At 36.0% G+C, this 25,713-nt stretch overlaps 2 protein-coding genes across 2 annotated transcripts; both read right to left on the minus strand.

The window, feature by feature from the left end:
- Positions 1-812: 812 nt before the first annotated feature.
- On the minus strand, positions 813-8,410 carry LOC147866133 (20 kDa chaperonin, chloroplastic-like). The gene is made up of 5 exons (XM_087316502.1): positions 8,071-8,410; positions 3,088-3,267; positions 2,378-2,533; positions 2,177-2,254; positions 813-1,263 (listed from the first exon to the last, which is right to left on the minus strand). The coding sequence occupies exons 1-5, from the start codon at positions 8,266-8,268 to the stop codon at positions 1,090-1,092; spliced, it is 786 nt and encodes a 261-aa protein (XP_087172628.1). The 5' UTR covers positions 8,269-8,410; the 3' UTR covers positions 813-1,089.
- A 3,334-nt stretch (positions 8,411-11,744) lies between these two features.
- On the minus strand, positions 11,745-17,850 carry LOC147866134 (calreticulin-like). The gene is made up of 14 exons (XM_087316503.1): positions 17,699-17,850; positions 15,969-16,076; positions 15,500-15,692; positions 14,942-15,200; positions 14,807-14,863; positions 14,671-14,718; positions 14,388-14,474; positions 14,238-14,295; positions 14,041-14,108; positions 13,867-13,962; positions 13,728-13,769; positions 12,882-12,941; positions 12,045-12,080; positions 11,745-11,962 (listed from the first exon to the last, which is right to left on the minus strand). Exons 1-14 carry the CDS (start codon positions 17,799-17,801, stop codon positions 11,951-11,953), a joined length of 1,227 nt encoding a protein of 408 aa, XP_087172629.1. The 5' UTR covers positions 17,802-17,850; the 3' UTR covers positions 11,745-11,950.
- Positions 17,851-25,713: the final 7,863 nt, after the last annotated feature.

The raw sequence follows: 25,713 nt of genomic DNA on the forward strand, positions 1-25,713 counted from the left end.
AATATATATGACCTACTTCACATAGATTAACAAGTTTTGTAACAAACATACTCTAAGATCTTTTGAGGTAAGAGAATGGGTTTACTTTTCAGCTACTAGCTACATTAGTTCAACAATTAAGCCACCTACTATCTCCAAGTTATTATGATCATGGATTATCCTAAGGAGATATGAGAGGTTTCTTATAAGCTAGAGTTGCCAATGCGTAGTCCTATCCATATGTTGTATCCATGTTGTTGTTTCAATGTTTCATATTAGTATACTCGAGAAGTGCTTACTAGATAAAGATAACGTAGAGGATAGTAATGTGAACTACGAAGTCCTTTGATTGTTTATTCAAGACCAGGTCCTATCCCAAGCATTCAAAAGAATTTGAGGAATCATATTTTCCACCAATTCTTGAGCCATAGAAAGGTTTAACTTTGTCTGCTGTTGCTTAACAATCTAAGAGTAACTTCCAAGAGTAACAATCTTTGCAGTAGATGTAATCTATATGCACAAAGGTATTTAATGATTCTTCTCAATGCATTCACGAGTTAATTGTCACATTTTCTCATAAACTAACCTTAGGAGGATCTATAATGGGTTCAGAACATTGATTACTGAAATCAACACTAAAAGGCCCCATTTGTGCTATTGAAGCACATCTGGGAAAGAGGATGGCTAATTGAATATAAAGTAGATGTGTGCTTTTTTGCCTTCGAGAAAATTAGCTGTGGCTAGATTATATCCAACCCTACAAAACCCCCAACGTTTAATATGCGAAGAAGTTAGTCAAACTATGTATTACATATAATCCAAAACATCAGAAGTTGTGGAGATGATTCTTTGATATATATTAGAAAAAAATATCCCATTCGATGGAGGGTCCTTTTACAAGTGGAAATAAACATCAAGAAGCTCACGTATTGTTGGGAACAAAAATTTCAGACTGCTCTCTCTTGCTATTGGTAACTTAATACAATGAACAAGAATATTAATTTACTCAATGATTGTACCCTAACAAAGACAAAATAAAGCCACTTAACTAATACTAACTTTTCTCACAAGATTTGTTATCAATACCTTTTCTTGCATGCTGTTTTACTCTTATGACAGCACTGCTAAGACATCATTGGCCTTCACTACAATGTATTGTGTGCCATCTTTAGACTTGAAATCACTTCCGGCATATTTTGAATACATTACACTGCTTCCAATTGGGATCTCCAAAGGTTTTCGAGTACCATCCTCTCCATAAAAACCAGGTCCAACAGCCTTTACCTGAGGGAAGAAATAAACAAATTTGGTCAGAGACTTCAACAAAGTCAAAGATATTCAATTATGTGCATTATAGACATGTTTAATGTCTTATGATTTTGGGCATTATAGAAATAATTCGTATCTTTAAGCATAAGAACATTTCCTTATATTATGCCTCTACAAAAAGCTTTTGTAAGAGATTAGGAAACAAATTTGTTCCGAAACTACAATAATGTCAAAGAGATTCAATTATGTGCATAATAGACATGTTTACTGCCTTTATGCATCTCACGGATTTTGGGCATAATAGATATGTTTAATATCTTTATGTATATCACAGATTTTGGGCATAATAGACATTATTCGTGTATCTTTAAACATAAGAACTTTTCCTAATATTTATGCTTCTATAAAAAGATTTTGTAAGAGATACCACATATGAAAGCATTTCCTTCAAATTTTACACACGAAACAGTGTGTACATACACATAAAAATGTAGATAGTGCATGTGTGTATAGACAACCACTATATAAGCACATATACATAGATAAATAGAATGTAGAAACTATATTACATACACAAACACGTCGCATAAATATACGCGCAATAGTGCGGTTCTGTAGAGCCAAATAACATATTTTAACAAAAGATAAATGACTCGCCTTAGATTATGTATACTTTCCAGCAATGTCTTTAGGCGTAGTAAACTATAAGATTTTATAGCCTTGACGTCAAACCCCACAAATCCGTTATCAGTTGTGAAAGTATATGTCATGTGAATGTCCATTACAATTTTACCATATCCAAAAGTACACAAAACCAATAGTTTCCAAAAATACTACTTTACAAGTACACTTTTCACAATCCAAGGGCTAAAATCCTAGTAACTTTGAAACATAACAAGCAATAGCAACATTAATAGAAATTCCATACCATTCCAATAACGGGCTTCTCTTTTGCCGAATCTGTAAGTAGCACACCGCCAGCAGTCTTATCCTCTGCTACAGCAACCTGCACAACAACAAACAGAAAATTATACAAAACATTGAATCATCAAAAAGAGATAAGAAAATATAAGTTTACATTAAAAAAGATGTACAAATTTTCATGAAGTTCAAAGCATCCAAAGTGAACCTTAATGAGCACTCTGTCATTCAATGGTTGCAAGTCTTGGATGTCATCAGTTTCAAGAATGCCGACAATGTCATCCTCCTTCAGTAGGAGGTGGCTGACCCCATTGAATTCTATCTCAGTTCCTGCATACTTAGAATATACCACATTTTTCCCTATCTGTGGAAACAAAACCAGATATTGTCAATACCATCTCTCAATATGTGAATTTAATGCTATCATGCTAGATAAGATAGAAACATTATGCTTCAAAATGTTAATTTTCAGGCTTGAATATAATACACATAATCTTTTGAAATATGAATTTAGTGTTACGATGCACACATATAGATATTTAGTTATCTCTGAAAATGTAAATTTAATTCTACATACAACAATATGGACATATACTAAACATTGTAAGAACTCTGAAGCATCCTGAAGATGATGATGATATGTTGAAACTGGGGAGAGAAAGAAATAGAGACATCCATCCTTGAAAACAATTAAAATCTCTAGGTTGTAGCGCATGAGATGGTTTTACAAATTTTGGAGTGAATGTGAAATTTATACACAACGTTATTAGTCATACTCTTTGTTCATCTATTCAAAGACAAATTAAACTTGTGGAAAATAAAAATACAGAGAAATTCAACAACTAGCATGGTTCTTCATTTCAGCAATTGGACAAATCATTATGGCAACAAAGAGAGAAAAAAAAAAGATAAACCAACCTGAATGTCCACTTCAATCTTCTTTTCACCAATGGTTCTACCTTCGCCAACACCCACCACTTCCCCACCCTGTGGTTTCGAAACAGCCGTTGAGGGTAACAAGATACCCGCACTCGTCTGTTCTTCCACAGCTTGAATCTTCACAAGTACTCGATCACCTAATGGCTTCAATGCAGTGAACTGAATACAGAAAATCCTTAAATCATATGAAGATTGAATTTAGTATTAAAAATTCTAAACTAGTAACTCCTCACATCAAATGAGGATTGAATTAAGCATGACGCTTTCACATCGACCATTGAATGAGCGCAGTCTTCACAAATGCAGATAATGGGAAGTATGCAAAAACCTCACAGTAGATTCGGGAGAACGGATTCAATTAAATAAACATATTCACATATACGAATATAATTATAAGGTTTGGAGATGTGTTGGGGAGAAAAGGCCCCAAGGGCCTCTTCTTATTTACAATTTCCTCCTAGTAGCTCTTTTCTGGAGTTTTTTATGGATATTTTTCTTAATTGTACAATGATTATCCTTTGATCTTTCAACCTCTAGGTTACTTGACCATTATGAGCCTGTTTACACTGCCCATGTGGCCAATCTGTTCGTATTTGAAATAGGATTCATCTCTTTAACATTAATTATAGTAACCAAGACTCTTTCATGTACAAACCATTTCATGTAAAGATGGCTATTTTCAACAAACTCCTTACATCATGAGGTAGGATTCCCTATCAACCATGTTTACCCAGGCAGTGACTGTCAATACGATGGAAAGACAAGCAAATATCCGAGTACATGAAAGGGCTAGTTATAAATGTGCGATAATGCTTGAACTAAGACAGAAATTTTTGCAACAATGCAAGAGATGGTTTTTTTTTCTTGCATGGAGTTAGGAGACTAGTGCTTCTAAGCATCCCAATGCCTAATGATTTTACCTCACCCAATGCATAGCCGTATGCATAGATAAATGCATGTTCAGGTAGTCCTGGATTATACCCCAATCAGAGTAAAGAGCCCACTTTAATAAAATGATGAACTGCATTTCAGAAATTTCATACATTTGTGACCACCCTAATGAGTAGAAAATTGAAATGTTACATGTGCAAGCAATGGTAGGGAGTTCACAAGTGCTGAATTTCAAAACAATTGTGATTCTCATAGTATTGCCCCATATAACCCCTATTTTAATGGTATGGCTCAATGTTATAACAAGACTTTGTGCGAGAAAATGAGATGTGTGTTGTTCACAGCTTATCTCCCTCAAAAGTTTTTGAGTAGATATAAAAACTGCAGTTCCTATTTGCAATCAAGCTCCTCACACAGCATTAAAAGATGGCATATTTGCAATTCTCCTCACACAGTATTAAAAAGTGGCATCCCTAAAGAGGTTGGTTCTGGAAAACTTGCTTTGTATGACCATTTATGGATTTTTGGTTGTGATGCTTTTGTTCACATAGGGCAAGATTTGAGAAATAAGCTAGATGTAAAAGCCCATTACAACTTTAACGGGATAAGGTGATGATGGTGAAATGGGCTACAATTTTGATTACTTCAGTTTAAGAATAGACATAATGTTTTTAATCAGGAAAAGCTGCCCAAAGCTAGCATTTCCTCAAAAGATAACAACAAAAGGTTCAAATTCCAGCATGTACAACCACCCTTAAGTGCTAAACAGGTCTCAGAAATGCACTACAAAGGGATGAAAATAACATTGAGGCTGTAGTAATTGTGCCAGAAGATGTTGGACTCTCCTTGAATACTCCTGAAGCCATTAAGCAGCCAGTCGAACATGCTGAAAACAGAGGTGTAAGTGAAGGATCACACCCCCACAATGATGATTTTGTGGTTCCTCCTGATGTACAACCTATGCCTGAGAATGTATTTCACTGGATCAGTTAAAGAGGCAAACGCAAGTGGGAGCTGCCAGTGCAAGAAGAGATAAAAGCTTTGCGTGCAAATGATATTTGGAATTTGGCTGAGTTTCCCAAAAGCTAGGAAACCCACTTCTAGCAAATGGGCATACAAAACCTAAACTGTCAATGGTAAATCCAAGCCTAAAGCCAGGTTAGTGGCTAAAAAGTTATGAGCATAAATACGGCATTGGTGTTCTCTCTTGTGGTGAAATGATTACTCTTCATAACCGCTCTGCTCTCACAGCTGATCTTGATTTGGAGCTCTAACAGATGGATGTAAAGACAGCATGCTTGCATGACAATTTGAATAAAGAATTGTAAATGAAGCAGACAGAAGGTTTTACTATTCTAGGTAAAGGAAATCTGGTATTCAAGCTAAATAAACTCTTTACGCACTGAAACAGGCGCCTACACAGTGGTATAAGAAGTTTGAATCCTTTATGATTTCACAAGGTTTCAAATAGAACAATGCAGATTCATGTTTGACAGCCCCATCATTCTTGTGATGCATGATGATGATATGTTACCTTCAAGGAAGAAAAAGAGCACATTGAATGGTCTAAAACAGCCACTGAATACTGCATTTTCTGTGAAAAAACTTGGTAAGGTGAGCACATTTTAGGTGGTGATTGCTCTATTTGTCAGTGGGAGTTGTGGGTCAGTTTACAGCTAATCTTGATTAAGCATATTGGGATGTTGTCAAGTCAATTATGTGGTACTTGAAAGGTACAAAGACAAAATGCTTATGTTATGGAAAGTTTCCATTGAAAATGCAGGGATTATGTGATTCAAACATGGCAAGCGATGTGGATACCCGTAATCCACTGGTGTCTATATTTGTACATAGGAAGATGGTGCTATTTCATGGTGCTCTAGACTTCAGAGAATAGTTGCACTACCTGCTATACAGGCTAAATATATTTCAGTTACGGAAGCTTCCAACAAAGCTATAAGGTAAGCACACTAATGAAATGAGTTTGGTGCATCTATCTTTGGTTGTGATAACCGGAATGCCATATATCTGGCAAGGAATGCCATGTTTCACGCACACAAAAACACAGTGATGTGTAGTATCGATTCCTCGGTAAGATACTTGAAGACAGTTTGATCTTGTTGATCAAGGTTAGCACACCACATAATCCAGGAAATTCTCTTCCGAAGTAGATTAAAACACAACAACAGCATTGTATAGAGATAGTTAGAGTTACTTAGCTTAAAGAAGCTTCCGTGGCCCTTTAAGTGGAAAGTTGTTTAGGGGATACAGACCCATTCTTGTGTACAATTCGACCTTTCCTCCAGGTAGATCTCCTTGAGAAGCATATCTTTCTTTTTTGTACAAACAGTATACTTCTTCTTAGCTTTGAGCTAAAACCTCTCATGCAATGGATTCTTTTTTTACAGAAAAGGACTCATAATAAACCTAGGATCTTCCACACATTCATTCTTACTCCTTGATAAGCTTTACTCACCCTATCATGTGAGCGAGTTGAAGTAGTGGATTCCTACATATACATAGAAGCCACGTTTACAAGCACAATTTGATGCTTGTCTATGATCCAAGCCACCAAAGATCAACTCACTCGAAGATATGCAACTCTAGCTATGCTAGATTGAACAGTGCCACCAGACACACTTCCAAGAGCCCTGTACCAAAGTATGGTTATTTGACACCATGCACACCCTTGCACTCATGTATGGTGCATCTGAACAGAGTGTCCACTAGTGATGATGTTGTCATGGATGATATGTAGCAAAGAATCCACCACACACAAGATTATCCACACTGAATTAACAGCACCCTCATGATGGTAGACACATTATTCCAGACACTGAATGTCACTCATCAACCAGATTCAAACCATTGCCCCCTCAAAAAATTAGATGTCAGGAATTTGAAGCACCAGAGTAAATGGCAACAATAGTGATAAAGTGGCTCATCAAAAATGTCCTTGACATCAAGAATTTGCCACCCTTCCAATATTGTACACCTCTCCAAATGATGAAACGCACAAGGAATTGCAGCAAGATCTATGGTCTTTATACCCAAAGGACTTGGCTCACATCAAGGAAGTCACTTCCCTACAAAGATAATTTCGTGAACTTTTCAAGGATAGATTCATACGAAGATCAGGGTACATGTACGTTTAAGAGTTTCCTCCCACCAACAAGAGAACGAGGCAACATGAGCATTTCAATACCTAGAGCTGAAATATTTTGCAGATTACGTGACAGAGAGATAGCAAGAGAGGACAATCTGTGTCTGTAGGTGCCGAGCTTTCACCCACATCAGAAAGAAGTATGCTACCCTCTCTGTGGACCCCACCACCATTTGACAAATGATGGAAAAGGTTGACCCACAAAATTTTGGCTCTTGCATGAATTTCTGTGATAGTCACAATGTGCACTCTCAATTGCAGACATTCATTAGTAAAGCTCTTGAACGTCAACTGTCCTACTCAATTTTCTCATCTATTACATGAAAACGTCATATTTTTTGTCTCATATATCATATTTGACATTTGAGACAATAATAACCTCTGTCTTATCTATCTATCTCTGTTCAAGCTTCTGGCATACACGTTAGGTTTTCTTTTTCCTGAAAAGCCAAAGCAATCAGAATTTCGCAAAGAACCCTAAAAACTAGAGAAAACCTTTAAAATGGTAAGGTTCCTCAGAAAAATCAGCAAACAAGAGTTTAGCAGAGAACCAAAAAACACAAGGTTAAGACCCTTAAAAAACAGAATTTGAAATAAAACGCCATTACATTTGGTAAGAAAACACTAAAAAGGAAGGGTTTTGCAGAAAACCGTAGAAGAGTAGGGTCTGTAAGACAACCATAAAAATAGGGGTTAGAAGGTAGGGTTTTGAACCATCAAAACAAGGAAATTGCATGGAAAGTGCAAAAATGAGGATTTTGCAGAGAAAACCTTCAATGGCCGGGGAATAGCAGGAAAATCCTAAAGGTCTATGGCTCACTAGAAAACTTTTAAACAGATGATTTAGGAGAAACCCCCCAAAAGACTAGGGTTTAGCAGAAGCCAAGCCAGAAAAAACTGGGTTTTACCTTATTAGAAGAAACAGCAGTCGCAGCTCGGACCCCAGAAAAGCGCAGAGGCTTGCAGAGAGAGATCATATATGATGATGATGATGATGACGACGAAGGAAGCTTCAGACCACTGAGAAAACTAGGTTTAGCCTCCAAAACATGGTTGTGGCAAAGAGGCGGAGAAGAACCCAACAATCGCAGAGAAGAGGCCGCCATGAATGAAGGAAGGAAGGAAGGAGACGATGATGAAGATGAAGATGAAGATGAAGCAGAAGTATGTATGTTTCTTGTAGGGTTTTCAACTGTCTCTGTACACTACATACTGATACTACACTACCACCATATCCATATCCACACACACAGAAGACAGAGAGAGTAGAACCATACGTGTATTCGCATTCGCGAATGCTTCAAACACCCTCGGAGTATGGTAAATACCATACTTATAAGTTATAAGTTATTGTATATACATGTATATTAGTGTAAGGTAAATAAAGTGTTCAAAAAAACATAAGAATGTTTTGATAACATACTCCATTCGTTTGGATTCGTATGAAAAAGAATGTTTGCCAATGCATTACGTACTATGGATGGATGGATGGGTATTCATGTCTTCTTCTTCTTCTTCTGTAATGGCCGGGGGGCTGGACAAAGCCTCTACCTGCTTAACACTTTTGTCCGGAAAAGGTCTCCTCGACCGAAACATTAAAGAACATGTAAAATTTGAAGGGATGAGATGCACAGGATATAACATTAAAACACAATCGATGTTATTCATTGTATATATGGTTTGATTAATATTGAAACACTGAGATAGTTGATTGATATATATTCACGTAATCTTATATAGTGCAAGGTATTATTGATACATAATCTGCATGATGATGACCTTTTGGATCTTCAAGTTCAGTTACGGCCCACAAGACACTGTGAAGAATTTATATTCCCGAAGTTATCAATTTGCAAGAAGTCTCACCTTATTTCTTGTATTGAGAGCAGTTTAGAATGTTTGGGATGGCAAGGCTATTGAATATACAAAGATCAATTTATTGGCATTTGGGGTATCCATTGGGTATTGACGTTGCAAATGTTCAAATAATTGACTAGATTAGCAGTGAATTGAAGGACAATTTAGTATATTGGAAGTCTTAACATTGGAATAAGAAGGCATTTTGAACATTGTTGCAACCTCATCGACTCATGTTGTGGTGGAAGGGAGAAAATATGGGAGTCACAGGTGATGGAAACAACATTCTTGTAGGTGTTCATTGGTCTTTGTAGTTTTATACTTTGAGTCTCTGTAGTTTTTATTGGTCTACCATGGCTACAACCTTTATAAGGTTGTCAGTCTAATCATTTTGCCATGGATGTAGAATTTCTACTAATGAAGAATATGTTTTTTTGAAAAATAAATAAATATAGGAGTCACATGGATTTCATGGGACCTTTGACTACTCCCAAACAATTAGGTGAAGTTGCAATATTGAATTTGGAATATTATGAGATCATGTTCAATAAAAGATCAAGCATGGATATCTATTATGCAATATCTTATTGGGTATGAAGGATTGGCACGGAAAAATAAGGATTCAAGCATCATAGTGGTGATTTCTCAACGGATACATTCATCTAAAGATTGAACATTTGGTAAATGCTCAACAATTGATTTGGTCTTGGCAAGATTCCTTACCTTTTTTTGAGTGGGCATTTTCATCAAGTACTCGAGAGCTTTGAGATGAATTGCTTGTTTCTTCATTTGTTTTGAGATCTTAGTTCACTCGTTTGTTTGATTGGGTTGTAGAATAACTGGGGGATGTGGTTGATAGTGAATCTCAAAAGTTGTCAAAATTTATAAGATATACTATTGTTGCATGGATCCTTGCTGATAAAAGCAAATAATGTTACTCTTAGGGTGGATTCATTGTTGAAGGATGGGATGGTACACGCTTGTTACAAGTCACTACAAATATATTATACCATCATGCAATGACATCATTGCCTTGCTATCGCCTAAAGCAAAAAAGGTGTGGAATGCATGTAAGTCAAATGCAAGATGGTGGTAAGGATTGCAACGTGGTTGGCATTCCTATTTGCCACTTTGTTCAAAGGTTTTCATCTGGAGAGTTAGGATTGATGGGCTCCAATTAGGTCGAACCTTACGGAGACAATGACTAGGGCCTAGTACATGCTTCTATTGCACCATTCCATTGGAAGAAACGACACATAGGATCATTAAATGCCCTATAGCTCATATCGTTTGGAAGTACTCATAAAAGATTTGGCAAGGGTTATCTAGTTCAAAATACTTATCAACAATTATGTTCAAATGATGAGTTGGAGATCTTGTTCCAATTGCTATGGTATTGGGAGGTTGCAACCATGTGAATTATGATGGTGGACATGGGGTGAAAACCTCTGTTAAGAAGTTGAAGGGAGTTCTCATGGAGAAGTTTTGGATGTTGGAGCATGTGGGGATCATTTCCTCCAATGCTTATTCAAGTTTTCTAATGGCTTTACAAGATGTCCCTTTGTCTACATAAGTAGAGAAGGCTAAAAAATTAATATAATTGTGTGCTTTTAGGAAGAAAAGAAAAGAGTGTGTATGTGCGCATGTTTGAATCTATGATCATTTGTTTGTGTTATTGTCACTTTAATGACCACACTAAACCGATGTAGTGATTCATAAAGAAGAGCCTAGAATGGTTCAATTTATGACCCATTTCACACTTGCACGTAAGAGGTCACCCCATGACTATATATAAAAGGAGAGTCACTCATATCTAATAAACCAATAAGGCTAAAGATATTTCATTGAGAATCATTCCCATAGTTTTCGTCCAGTTGTGTGCATTAAATTTATTTTCATGTCAATTTGAATATATTAATTAAGTTCCATTTAATCTTCTCAAAGCTCAAGTAATTACTAAATTCATAGGTGGGATGGTTGGTTCAATTGCAACATACAATTGCACGCTAATGCTAGATTAGTCAATGGATAGGCCTACTAGACCCAAGGGAAAATTAAGCCTTATGCAAGGTGCTTAATCCTACAAATGCATAACTTGTAATTTATGTTCCCTCTAGGGCATGTAGCTCAAGCAAAATATTTGATGTCGTAAATAGTATCATTCATAGCTGAAGTTTAACAGTTTTTCAAGACTCGCAATGCCAAGGTATTAGATGTAGAAATATCTTTGTGGAATATTAACAGTGACACTTTTTATCACATATCCAACCCAACATAAAGATTGTTCGAGACTTTATGTCTTCGAACCAAGATAGAAGCAAAAATATCTCCTTTTTATGATATATTGAAGCTCATGTTACAATAATTGAATTTTGTCCTGTATTGGCACTAGAATAATCGAGGCATCCAAGCACACTTACAAAGTCTAATAATTCAACTTTAAAATTACACAGGATTGTTTAGAATCCTGTATCCATACAGTACTATCAAAAAGGAGCTGAGCAATTAGACATGAAAGCCAAGCTTCCCTTGACAGATGATAATCTGGAATAGAAATCACCGCCACACACATCTTGAACTTACATGCATTTTATTCTAAGTACCCTACAATGATCCTCCTCAAATAAAAAAGAACTCACAAAACATTTCTTCATTGTGTTACAACCCACATCACAATGCTTCAAAAGATCATTCATCACATATGCAAGACAATAAGAGAAAAATATCTAAGAAATGATGAAGATGAATATTGAAAATCCACTAATACAAAGGGGTTGCCCCTTACCAATGATCGTCTAAAACTAAAAATTGTATACCCTCTTGTAGATCCTCATCTTTGTTCCCTCATTTGGACCCTCACATTCCTACTCTAATTTGAAGAATCATCTACCTTGGAAACACTTGTATGTATTTCTACTCTGATTTGAAGAATCATAGCTCATCCTGTAAACAAAGCTGTGTATTAGCTCGAGTATATTAGCCAAAAACCAAACTACATATGACGGCTATATAAAACATGACTCACATGAGTCTCCTCATCTTCCTCAGACGCTTGGTCATCCTGTATCAAAGAATTGATTGAAAGTTAGAAAACAAGAATAAAAAACAATTGGTGGATACAGAGAGACATGTGTGTTGATTACTGACTGTTTAGTAATAAAGACCATTATTGATAACTCGTGAGAATTTAACATAAATCTAAATAATATGGAAAAGCTACTATCAATGAACTATGCCATTCACATCAACATGATAGAAATGCCTTAATGAGAAAAACAAAGGGAAAAATGCCAAACATACCCTCAATTTTTCAACTAATTTACCCAGGACATTGCAACAAAATTTAAATTTACTAAAATACCCTTAGTATCTAATTAAATAAAAATAAAACTGTTAATTAGACTATTATGAGCATTGTTCTCATTCCTAATCAAATTGACCAGTAATAAAATTGCATTTATGAGAAGCATTAGAACTTAGCATTCAAATATCCCGATTGTTGGTGTTAAGTGGAGTTCTTATCATTCAATGACAATCTAATTATTAGAGTTAATAATTAGGTAGCTAGTGTTAACAATCATTATAATATAATCATTAGTGTTAGTGCTCCATCACTTCTATTTTTAAGTAGGAAAAAATCTGATAATCACGTAGACTAAACAGTGATATTCTGATGTAGTTATAAAAGGTATTTTGTTAATTTTAAATCATCTTAGGGGGGTATTCTGTTAGATAATGAAACTTTAAGGTTTATTTAATTTCGAAGGAATATTTTTTGTTAATTATTTTTTCTCATGTAGTCTGCTATACAGTGAAAAAGGTAGGGGTATTGAGGTTGCTTTTCCAAAACAAAACTACTTACATCTTCTGCATCAGCATCTGTATCCTCATCATCATCCTCATCATCAATCTTCTTTGATTCCTAAAATTTCGATAAAAGGATGAACAATACTCAGAACAAAAAACTCATCATATATACCAAATTTTACTGGCATACATCGAGTGTTATTAATCAAAGCTAAATCAAATAACAAGCCTATATATGATTGCGAGCACACAATCGAACAAGTCTATCTTTGAAAAAAATTATGTTTTCAAATCTCCAAAAGTTATATCTATTATCAACACAGGCCTATGACGTGGTAGCTACTTCCTATTAAACAGCCAAATTTATACTATAATTTTCCCTTCATTCCTTGAACAATCCCAAATGTCAAATTTTATACTATACTTTTCTACTTGTCTGCAGCTAGAGGTTTTTATAAAAAGAATCTTACTTCGTTTGTCAATCAAATGAGGTTTGCACAAGTCTTACCTTCTCGACACTTCCAAATGCTCAAATTTATAGTAACTTTTTCCATTCATATGTATAGCATGAGGTAGACATGAGTCTTACCTCAAAATCTCCAAATTTATATCAAATGTTTCTACTTGCCTATCACATGTGTTCTGTATGAGTCTTACCTTCTTGAAAGCCTTCAAATATCCAAATTTAGACTAAATGTTTCTCTTTGTTTATCTATCCCATGAGGTTTAGAAGGTTTGTCGCTTGGGGGATCTCTGATTATCATCTTGGACACTCCCCCATCAATAATTACATTGTTGTCGATGATTTTTTGAACGCAGGTCATGGCTTATTTTCATGAAATTCTCCTGACTATGACATCCATCAAAATCAACTACAAATTGAGAGGTATGGTATTCTTACCTCATCTTTCTCCTGCGCCTCATCATATGCTTTCTTCTCAAGCTGTTATATCATGCCATCAAAGATGGGATTGATTACATAACAAATAGCCTCAATGTCAAAAGCATACAAACATTTCTACAGAGATGATAATACAAACCTCCTTGTTCTTGCCCCAAGTTTCTTCAGCAAAGTTTTTGGCATAGTCAATGTCATCAGTCACCAGTATGTTATCAAACAATGAGCCAGATTTAACCTAAAGAAAAGACTAGTTAGCAAAAAAACACACATTTATAAGGATTGTATATATGAACACAATTGAGTAAATCAATACCTGCCATAATTCTATTCCCACATATTTCAAGTTCGTGAAGACATAGAGCTCGGAGTCATCCTCAAAGTCTAATGATAAGGATCATACAAAGCAAACATTTAGAAATCCCTACATTGCTCATAGTATTAATGTACTTCCAATATTTATTCAACAAAAAAAAGATAAAACTGCAGAGAAGAGGAAGGATTTATCTTTACCAGGATTGTCAATCAATGGAGCTTTCCATTTTCCTTTGTAGGCAGGATTCTTAAGTTTCTATAAAGATAAAAAAGAAAAGCGATGAAGTTATTCCACAATTCAAGTTCTCCACTAAATTTGACAAGAGTCTAGATTATCTGCAAATATACCTTTGCTTTCCATGGGCCCTTATACTCAGGATTAGGGATAGTTGGAGCTTTCCATTCACCATCCTCTTCATCATCCCAATCCTCAGGCTGATCAAGAAAGAAGGAAATAAAATACATGCTATCACAAAATACATTACTTTCGAGATCATGTCAGAATATTGTGGCATCAATCAATCATTTTGTGAAAAGTTGTAAAACAAACAATCTTAAGGATGTCACAAAATAAAACATTTTCTAAGTCACCTCACGAATATCACTATCAACTTCCTATGTCATAAATTACCTTTGTTGCTTCTGGATCAACAATTTCAGCTGGAATATCATCATAACCCTGTCAATGTTCAAAGCAAAAGAAGTCAGCACAAATTTTCTGGCTAGATTTCCCTAAGATAGCATATCTATCAGTATCTTGATTTCACCTCTGGTTTCTTGTCTTCAGGATCTTCAATGTATTCTTTGTCATCCCAATCCTCGGGCTGCCACATTTATTGTGATCAGTTAACAGATTCAAAGCAAAAATAGATCTAGAGCAAGGAAAAAATTGCATCGCTCACTTTCTTGGCATTAGGATCTTTGATCTTCTGTGGGGGAAGCATTTTCCAATCCTTGTAAAGGCTACCTGATTGCTTCTCTACATTATCAACCAGCACACTGTATGTGTTATCAGGTTTTATGATAAGCGTATACACATGAGTAAGCTGATCAGTTTCACATGAGATATCTTTCTCGATGGGATGGTTTTCTCCTTTGTAGTTAAGGATTACATGAACCTTCTTGGTACTGTATCCACAAATGTCAGGTCCAAACATAATGCTGACAAAACAAAAAAGACATGCAGTTTTTCAGCAACTAGTATGACAAATATTCAGGAGGTTGGTTTTTTAAGGTTTACACTAAATTAAAAATAGCAACTTTTTCATCACCGCAAACGATAACATGATTCATGTAACAATGTAAGAGGTAAGAGTCTGATTTTTACAGTCAGGTTTTAGAGTCTAAACATTGGGTTTACAGTTTATCAAGGCGTCTTTATAATACGTGTAAGGTATTTCTCCACCAAACTTTAAGCTTTAGGGTTTAGGGGAAGCGTTTATCAAGGTATCTTTTAGTACCTGTATGGTGTTTCTCCACCAAACTTTGATTGATCCACATCACCACTCAGCAATTTGATATAACCACCTCCACAATCAAGACTTTGTTCATGCTTCACTGAAAATTGAACAACAAGGTTCTGGTCCTTGTTGCTGAATTCAGGAAACTCAGCAGAGATTGCATAGAAACGTGAGTCAGGGCTAGTTTGAATGCCTGTAGAACCAGAAAATATCAAACCTTTGACAGCCCATATTTAATTAGCCAATGGAGAATAAAAGCCTAGCAACTGAACAGCTCCATACACTCGAAATAAGCATGTTGGGCTTATTTATTTAACAAAAGAGAATGATGTCCTAACTACTGGACAACTCTATACGCTTCAAACAAATATTTTTTGCATGCTTATTTAGCCAGCAAGAAAATGAAAACCTAACTATTGGAGATCTCCAACTATCTTGTGATTATTATTTAGATTACAAAAATGAGTACCTTTGTCATTGGCATCACCATGCCATTTTCCTGCAGTGTGAACCCAGTCTCCTGCAGCACCCTCACTCTTCTTCCATTCTGATTTCACCCACCGGTCCTCCCATCCATCTATATAGTGTCAGAACCAATTCCAGATAAAATAATTATGTGTTCTTATGAGAGATAATAACTATAAATTTTAGATGATAAGAAACATGAATAAGCCAAATAAACACTGAATAGAAAACTCAGGAACACCCCTGAGATTCTCAAAATACCCTTGATCAACCCATTGTGCACAGCCATGTGTGCTATTTGTGGAATAATATGGTCAATTCATCACATCTCTCAATTTTACCAGCTGCTTTTTGAGCCATTTTGCTTAACACTCTTATGTCGCTGGAAGAGGATTAGCACAGGCACTTGCAAAATAATAATAAAAACATGGGGGTATTTTGGAGTTTCTCTGAGAAAACAAAGAAAGCATCCATTTGTTTTCTAGCTCCTAGCCATAAAAGAGGAAGTTTACATGTCACATGATAGTGGATGTTACATCAAATGCTTAGATAAAAAACAGAGTCCATGATGAAGACAGATCAACCGTGTACTCATATTACATTCAATTCTTAGTTATAAAGAGCGTTCAGGTCAATATTTTGAACATACCAGAGGCACTATTCAAAGAGTGAATAAAATCCAAGAGAAATATATAATTTTTCAACTAAATCCTCTATATTATGGGATTCGCTCATAATGCATACTGTTCCATGCATGAAATGGCCAATTTGTCAAGATAAAGATGTAAACTACCGCTGGTTACAATGACATATCTTTCTGTAGTTACAGACACATGGCTCTTACGACAGCAATAAATCTTATAGCCTAAACGAACTTAAAGTAAACGCTTCAGACACACGACAAGAGAGAATGCATAGGTTACAGTGAACTCCATAACAGATCCATACATCTATGTTACGAATCATGCTTACATATAGAGAGGCAAAATCACCATACAGGAGTGTCATGAGCTAGATGTATGAAAAAGAGAAAAAAAAATATCAATTTATTTACCAGAAAAGCTAGAAATGGTGAGAGAAACGAAGCTGAGCCGAGAGAAAGGAGAGGAAAGATTTAACCATATATGTGAAGCGACGGTAGGCAGCGATTAGAGAAAGTGAGAGATTTTCGCATTACTACTGGAAGTAGTTTACAGAAACAGTGATGCTATGAACCCAACCAGATCTAGACGAATGAGAGAGACAAAAGATAGAGGGGAGATTACTTGAAAAACATCAGAGAAAGTGAGAGATTTTCGCATTACTACTGGAAGTAGATTACAGAAACAGTGTCGCTATGAACCCAACCAGATCTAGACGAATGAGAGAGACAAAAGATAGAGGGGGGATTACTTGAAAAACATCACCATCAGAGGAATATCAAATGTACTTGGAGGGACATGCTACCGAAGAGAAGAAAAAGAAAAATAGAGATTTGTTGCCGAAGACATTCAATTCTGCAGGGTGGGGGGAAAGAAAAGGGGACGAGAAGATTTTACCTTACAAAGAAAGAAACAGCATCAATTCGCCTTCCAAAATTCTCCCATGGAAACACGGAGAAGGAAAAGACTAGTTCCAATGCATTGCTTTAATGTTCAAGCATTTTCATAGAAGAACGAGAAATGAGCTACATAAACAGAGAACGGAAGGGGAGGGGACAGGAAGAGACTTCGTTTCGATTAAGAATTCATTTACCTTCGAATTTCTCTTGGAAGAAGACGTTTGCAGCAGAGGCGGTGAAGAGGAAGACGAGGAGGAGGAGGAAGAGGGAGAAGGAAGGGGAAGCAGGAGACGCCATAGCCAGAGCTTCTTCTCTGCAGATCGATCGATCGATTACTGGTTTTTCTCTCTCTCTCTCTCTCTCTCACTCTCTTGTCTGTGTTTTCTCTCTGTTTTTTCTTTTCTTTTCTTTTCTTTGGAGAGCAACGAATGAATGAATGAACGAACGAAATAAAATAATAATAATAATAATTTATTAATTATTATTTAATGAAAAATAGGAATTATCAAATGGGCGCGTTCACACTTGTCCGCTGGCCCCCCTCTCAGACGAATAAATAAAAAGAGAAAATTTTAATTATTATTATTATTTATGAAAAATAGGAATTATCAAATGGGCGCTTTCACACTTGTCCGCTGGCCCCTCGGGCCTCTCACACAAATAAATAAAAGAAAAAAATTTAATTATTATTATTTATGAAAAATAGGAATTATCAAATGGGCGCGTTCCACATGTCCGCTGGCCCGGTCTCATAACAAATAAATAAAAGCAAAAAACAATTCTTATTTTTTTTATCATTATTTATGAAATTGGCCATATTCACACTTGTCCATTGGCCGCATATAAATCGTTAAATCAGTCGGTCTCTACTAGAACGTTAAAAAAAAAGATAATACTACATATGTCTTATCTATCTCTTTTATGTGCCGAACTTGTCTCTCCCATTGCTCTTCTACAAAGACATGCGTACACATGCCCTGTGTTTGTCTGCTCTCAACCTCATGCTCTCAACCTCAACATGACTTGCAGTGAGGCCTGATTAGCCATGCAAGACCACTCGCTATGGGGATCACTCGTTTTGGAGTGTATCATGTGTGCTTTGTACTACCAATGCAAGTCTGTGCTACAACAGCTTCAAACTAGGCCACACTAGCTAGCCATCCCAGACTGTGGTGAGGAATCATCCATGCATATCTTTTTTGTGTCTTGCATTGTTTGTCTCTAGGAGAACTTATGAGAAAAAACAATCTAAGGTATAGGCGGTAATGGACTGCATGTATGAGACCATCACGAGGGAATCATCTAAGTGTATCCTCGAGTTTGGATATGTTCGACTCATTGATGACTTTATGGCACTAGTGAGAAACCACAAAGTTGAGGTGAAAACCAATAGAAAAAGATTGTTCGTATGTGGTGGTGTCTATTGTGGACAATGCAATTCTAAAAGCACTCTAACGATCTCGTAAAGCATTCTACTAGAGTGTCTATGACTGGTGCAATCCCTAGCTAGACATAGGACAAATGACATATAGCCCATTTATGTGTTCATGCATGCACTTGTTTGTCTCTGAAACAACTTCTAGTGTGAGACCCAACTGTTGAGGGTGAAACCAACTAATGAATTGTCACTCAAGCATTCAATGTTGTATCATTAGAACATTGACCAATGGAATGTCAACTAATAACAATAGTCGAGGAATGTGAATTCCTTGAGACGTGGGTGATAAAAAAACTTCATGGCTATTTAACTTATTAGTAATCCAACATTTTAAACATCACGCAGAGTTGAGAAAATGTGTTTTTATCACGTATGGAGTGGCTCGGGAAATAATGCCAATAACCAAAAACACTTCCCAAACTATTTCCCAAATATGAATTTGTATCTCTATGTTCCCTCCCACACGATATCAGTTATTGTTCAATATTTTGGTCGAATTTCTAGATTTCTTAGCTAGAAATTTGTACAACCACAAGGATTGCAAGAAGAGTATATAAAAAGGATTGTTGATTTGACATAAATGGTATTCTGTTATAAATTTTCATGTTTCTTTTTTATTCACACCAAGAATGCTCTACAAATTAAAAATGGACGAGTTTTCCCTAACTTTGTGTTAACCACCTTTGTGTCTTCATGCCTATCATGTCTATGTTATTGAATATTATATTTCGTATACCATGCTCTCTATGTAGTATCGCAAACTATAGTCATATAATGGGCTTCAATATGTTAATTCCTCAATTATAAAGCATCATGTGTCATACTCAATGCTTTATATGATAATCCAATGGTCGCTGATGAGTATTGCATGTATTCTAGCTCGCATAATCATGAGTTCTCTTTTAATTTTAATGTATGTCAACGTAACAACTTTGAGCATCTCATTGTGACGGAATTCTTTTATATTCACTCATGTGGCTCTCTATTACGGGCATGACCATATAATATTCCATGGTGAGAATTTATCGTAGTATTCTATACACATGGATAAGTGTGAGGGTTAAACGAGAGTGTAAAGAAGGGGAGGATTACTTTTAATCACCGGGATTTAGACAACCCATTAGGCCAAGTGTGAACCTTCACACTTATCCACGTGTATAGAATACTACAGTAAATTCTCACCATGGGATATTATATGGTCATGCCCGTAAAACTCTCGTTATGATGTCTGATGGATGATGGGAGCGACCATTGAGTTTTGAAATGTCACCAATGACAACAACCTAAACTTCATTGATTAGCGCACACTATCAACTTTGTGGTTTGTGTTGTGGTGGAGCATTGTTAAACATTTGCTTCTAGTAATTTCTCATGTGACACAATCGATGCACTCTCGTGTGACAACAAAAATAGCATGTATGGCTCATTGACAGCATTGCAAATTGACGTCCTTCACAATTGTTGAACTAATTGCCATAGATTTTGAGATTGTAAGATTAACCCTATGGATACACATTAATTTTGAACCAGCCCTTTAATTAACCCAGTGGATACACAATACACACTAATGTTGCTCGAATGTAGGATTCCCTTTTGACCTCATATCAATCCTTTCAACCTCTCTTTTCAAGGAATCCATTCATTTGAGCATAATTGTTGCCTTTGAGTTAGTTCGTCATGAGGATGTTGCATTTTTTTCTTCCCTCCATATATGGCTCACTCATTGTAATGCTCACCTTAGCCATTATACATGTGCACTTTTGCAATGTGAAGATGGATGATGAGACACATGGATGCAACTAGATAAGAGAACAAAGTTGTTTGTTGGAGCCCAATATGTGTCTCTAGTTTGGTGCATATTAATCAAAGTCATATTGCTATATTGTTTCTACATGCCCTCGATATAATGTATATTTGCGGCTTGCCCCCCCATCTTCTTTTCATTGTGTGTTTTCTAATTACACCTAAAACTTTCATGCAAAACATAACAAATATTGATTAATACTAGCAAATCGTGTATCATTGAGGAATTTTTATATCCTAAGTCAACCTAACCAACAAGACATGCATACAAAGAAAAGCCATTAAAAAACATTGAGAACTCAACACAACAAGAAAGGGATATATGAATGTATAGTTAAACATACCCATGCCACCAATGGCAACAACGACATTGCCTTTGAAGCTATTGCAAAAAAACATATGTGCTATCATATCATTTAACTTATTTTGCTCCAATATTTTATTATCAGGCTAAGCTCCTTAGTTTATTTGAAATAGGACCAATATAATGGATTGAAGAGATTAAGGTCACTCATGTTTTGCTTTTAAAACACAGGTTTACAATTTTGCTTTTCTACAACCTAATGTTAATAAATAGACAAGTGAAATTATGGGTCTCAACTAAAGTCTAACCTGCTAACGATAGTTAACATTATGAAAATAAACCTTTATTGTGATGAAGCAGGAAAGAATCTTTAGTTATATTTGGCAAGGAACTTTTAAAAAACAATGGCTACAACCTACATCTTGTGGGCTGAAACCCTCCAACTAGTACAATTTGCATCGATTTCTTAATAAGTTCCTTCGTTGTTTCTTAAATAAATGATTTTCCTAATTCATCCATATTCTTTGGTGGTTTGAGAGCCATCATTTGGAACGGTGCCAATTGGTGCAATGATTTTTCATAGTGAAAAAATGAGAATGTATATTTTTTCTTTTGTCTTCTAAGCAAATTTATCTCTCTTCCATTATGCAATGGTCTATGTCATTTATCAATGTGTTATTGTTTATGTGAGGCATTTTTTTGGTTTGTTTTATTATGTGCAATTAGAGAAGGCCTATCAAACTACGCTGAAATTGTATAGTTTTAGCTGTAAATGGATTCTTTGTTGCCTATGTCATAGCTTTTATTGTCCACTAACTTGCGTATGCAAATGATTATGATTTGAATTTGTGTGCAAACATGATGTGCCTAGGTACAATCCCAACATTCCTTTCATGCATATGCATATGCCTTAATTGTAACCTTATAACTAAAGTTGACATGTTTTCCTCCTATACATGAATGTGCTTGTATGTGTCAAACTACTTAAATACATAAACATAAGTCAATGTCATGCATGTTTAAATGCATTAACCTCCATTGGAAGTTGGCTTCTTTTAAGTCTATTGATAGATACTTATGTTATTGAACTATGCTAATTCCTTATTGAACCTCTCATTTTAACTACATTTTGTAAGATTTCTCTCTCTCTCTCTCTCTCTCTCTCTCTCTCTCTCAAGTGAAAGCAACAAACTAAATAAATGTACATCATATCTACCAACAATGGGTTTTTGACTCAAGTACATACTCAAGTACACATGTAGTACACATGGGATCATGCCCAATTGTGTTTTGAGCCACTTGTTCACGGATATACGATAGCGATAAGTGTGAAAAAATAGTTTCAAAGAAGTGTAACAAAAAGGTCACAATCAAGTAAGGACTTGGAAAGGACACCCTCAACGGAGGGATATTATAGGATGATGAGTAGGAACAAACCTCATGGATGAACAAGAAACTAAGTTGTTAACACTCCTAAGAGCTTACACCACCATTGAGCTGAAAGAATACACCAACCTCATCCAAGAGTAACAACATCAATCAATGGCTAGCAAAGTAAGAATATTTATGTTTGACCAATTCGAAGAATGGACTTTCCCAGAAAATGTAGTTACCCCTCTTATGGAAACGCGAAATACAAAGAAATAGCTTCTTGAGGATCATTAAACATAACCAAACATTGACATTAGCTTGGAGCAAGATGAAGGCAAGGTTAGTGTCACCATCCTATAGTAGTTATTTTACCTTAAAGTAAAAGTTACCCACCAAGGACATATACAAGATGGTCAAACACTCGAATTCGGGATACACAAATGCCTTCACCATATTTGAGTCAAGCACAATGAATTCATGGTTAAAGAGTGTCTTCAAGATAAATCACAAACCTTAGTATGAAATACTTGAGAGAGTTAGGGATGAATGGCACATTGGTATGGGGGCTTATTATCATTGTAACCATAGAATGAACCATACGTAGCATACGTGCATTCGCATTCGAGAATGATTCAATCAAACGTGTATGGTAAATCATCTCAAAGTTGGATTGGATTGACTATGGTCTATATTATATATTGATTCACTCTCAATCCCAATAAGTGGACTCTAATCCATTGTGAACCATCAACATAAGTATGGTTGCAATATTTGCATTGTATCACATGCATACTTTTGGGATGCTTCTTAAGAATCAAGACAACTCTATCATCCTCACTTTAGAGCTTTACAAAAAAATGAGTATGAACTATAGAGATTGAATCAAAATATGTCATTATAAATTATAATTAAACGTTCAAAACTCATAAAACTTATATTCGAGAATATGAAGAAAACATGACATAGGCAGTAGTAGCATAACAACTTACCACTAGGGTGACCTAAAAGAAAAAAAGAAAGAAAAAAAGAAAGAAAAAAAAGGAACATGACACTAACATAAAATTTTGCCATGACATTGGCAGTAGTAGCATAACAACTTACCACAAGGGTGAGCTAATTTCTAATAACAAAGAAAGAAAGAAAAAGGAACATGACACTAACAAGAGGATATGAGAAAGTTGGGAATTGACCCCAAGACACAAGTAATAGTAGCATAGCAACTTACCACTAGGTTGTGCTTAGTTCTAATAATAAAAAAGAAAAGAAAAGAACTATTATAACACTAACATAAAATTTTGCTATGACATGGTACTAATGAGAGAGAGAGATGAGAAAATTGGGAATTGAACCCAAGACATAGACAACAATAGCATGACTCCTTACCACTAGGGTGAACTCAATTGTAATAATAATAAATGAAAAAAAGAAAAAAAAACGAGCATGTATTTTTCCCATTTCAAACATGTTCGTTTCCAAATGTTTTCAAACATTTGAATGCTTGCACAAACACGAATATTACGTTCTATGATTGTAACACCGTTAGAGTTATGATCTAACGTAAGCATATGATAAGGATAAAACATATAGGAAATAAGAAAGGAGAGAGAAAGAAGGGTGTCGATCCACCGATACCCAACCACCCCTGAGTGAAGGGATCGAGACGGACTCGAGCCTCGATCAACATCCCATACCACTGTTGTGGCGTCGAGTCGTACCTGGTCCTGGCGCTGAAGGGAACGTGGGAAAACTTTAAGAAGATTTTTGTGGCTTCAACCACGACCCAAAAACTTCAACTCTACTAGGAGTTGAACAATATTCGGTAGAGGGATATGTCCTCAATGGACTATACCATCAAGATGTGCGACTCACTCTGTTCCATCAATGTCATAGTCAAGGACAAGATGATGCATGGTGCATATCTACCTTGCAAATAAGCATAGTGCATTTCAAACCACGATAACAATAAGTACATGACTCCACACACATGATTAAGTACATGATAGGTAGTCACAACTACAAGGGCTACATCAAGGACATATTGCATGTCTCGACAATCACAAAGAATTTGGTCTCAATTGGCCAAATTGTTGTGCAAGGAATGCAAGTACAATTCAACTAGGCAGGTTGCTTAATCTAAGATAAGAGCCATCTTATTGCTTATGTACGAAGAGAAGGTCACATGTTTATCCTCAACATGACCAATGTGAACACAACAATGTATGAAAAGGGACTCAAGGTCGAGCCTAATATCAAGTTGTGGCACAAGAGGGTTGAACATGTAAGCCTCAGTAAACTCCGATCGATGCAAATGAAAGGAGTTGTGCATGGCTTGCCACAATTTACATAAAAAAATTCCCATAATGTATATGAGGCGTGCTAGGTAGGCAAGAAACATAGGCATCCATTCCGGAGCGAGACGAATGTGAGCAAAGGCTTGATGGACATCATCCACTCAGAAGACATATGGGGCTTGGTTCAGAACAAGAAAATAGGCGGGTATACATACTTCATTACCTTCATCGATGATTATTTATGGCATACTTGGATATGCTCAATGAAGTCAAGAAATTAGGTATTCTCTCGCTTTCTCAAGTTAAAGGGTCATGTAGAAAACTAGATGAATTGCAAGATTTGATGCTTACAATTCCATGATGCTCAAGATTACTTCTTAGTCAAGTTCATAACCTTATCTAGAAGAGAATGGGATTTACCATGATTTCTCTTGCTGGTACACACCACAACAAAATGGTTTTGTTGAGCAAAAAATTTGCACAATTTGCACAATGTAGGAGAAGAACATGCCAAAGATCTACTAGGCATAGGCAGTAGTCACATTCACATATCTCATCAAGGGGTGCATGACCAAGGGTGTCCATGACGTGACCCCTCTCAAGAAATATTTCGGGAGAAAGCCAAACCTTTTGCACTTGAAGGTTTTTGGCAACATTACATACATGCACATACCCGATGTCAAGCGGAGAAAGCTTGATCCAAAATCGTAGAAGATTATCCTCGTCAGTTACTCATTCTAGCAAAAAGGGTTATACATGTTTCAACCCTACCAGTCAATAGTCGCAAATAAGCCAAGACGTGGTATTTGATGAAGCTGCATCATGGTATGGTCTAGAATCTTGTTCAAGTCCTCGATGGTCCCACTCACGTTTCACACGCACACATGTATCTTCACAACAACATTTACATCAATCACTATCATCATCATGAAGAACTTAGGCATCTGCATCAATTAAGGGTTTTGTCAAGTCACTCATACTTTCAATCTAGCCATCAAGGGT

This window comes from Azolla caroliniana, unplaced genomic scaffold (genome assembly GCF_043228905.1).
Source record: "Azolla caroliniana isolate FFs.n. ecotype wild unplaced genomic scaffold, voAzoCaro1.0.p SCAF_3, whole genome shotgun sequence".
NCBI lineage: Eukaryota > Viridiplantae > Streptophyta > Polypodiopsida > Salviniales > Salviniaceae > Azolla > Azolla caroliniana.

Bases quoted from the DNA above. Each gene is read 5' to 3' on its own strand.
- LOC147866133 (XM_087316502.1), bottom strand. From the start codon at position 8,268: ATGGCGGCCTCTTCTCTGCGATTGTTGGGTTCTTCTCCGCCTCTTTGC. The intron at 3,268-8,070 runs GTAAAACCCAGT...TTCTGTATTCAG, and splicing joins CTGCTGTTTCTTCTAATAAG to TTCACTGCATTGAAGCCATT. The intron at 2,255-2,377 runs GTTCACTTTGGA...GTTGTTGTGCAG, and splicing joins ATGACAGAGTGCTCATTAAG to GTTGCTGTAGCAGAGGATAA.
- LOC147866134 (XM_087316503.1), bottom strand. From the start codon at position 17,801: ATGGCGTCTCCTGCTTCCCCTTCCTTCTCCCTCTTCCTCCTCCTCCTC. The intron at 16,077-17,698 runs GTAAATGAATTC...GACACTATATAG, and splicing joins CTTCCAAGAGAAATTCGAAG to ATGGATGGGAGGACCGGTGG. The intron at 14,109-14,237 runs GTAAAGATAAAT...CCTTATCATTAG, and splicing joins TCCATTGATTGACAATCCTG to ACTTTGAGGATGACTCCGAG.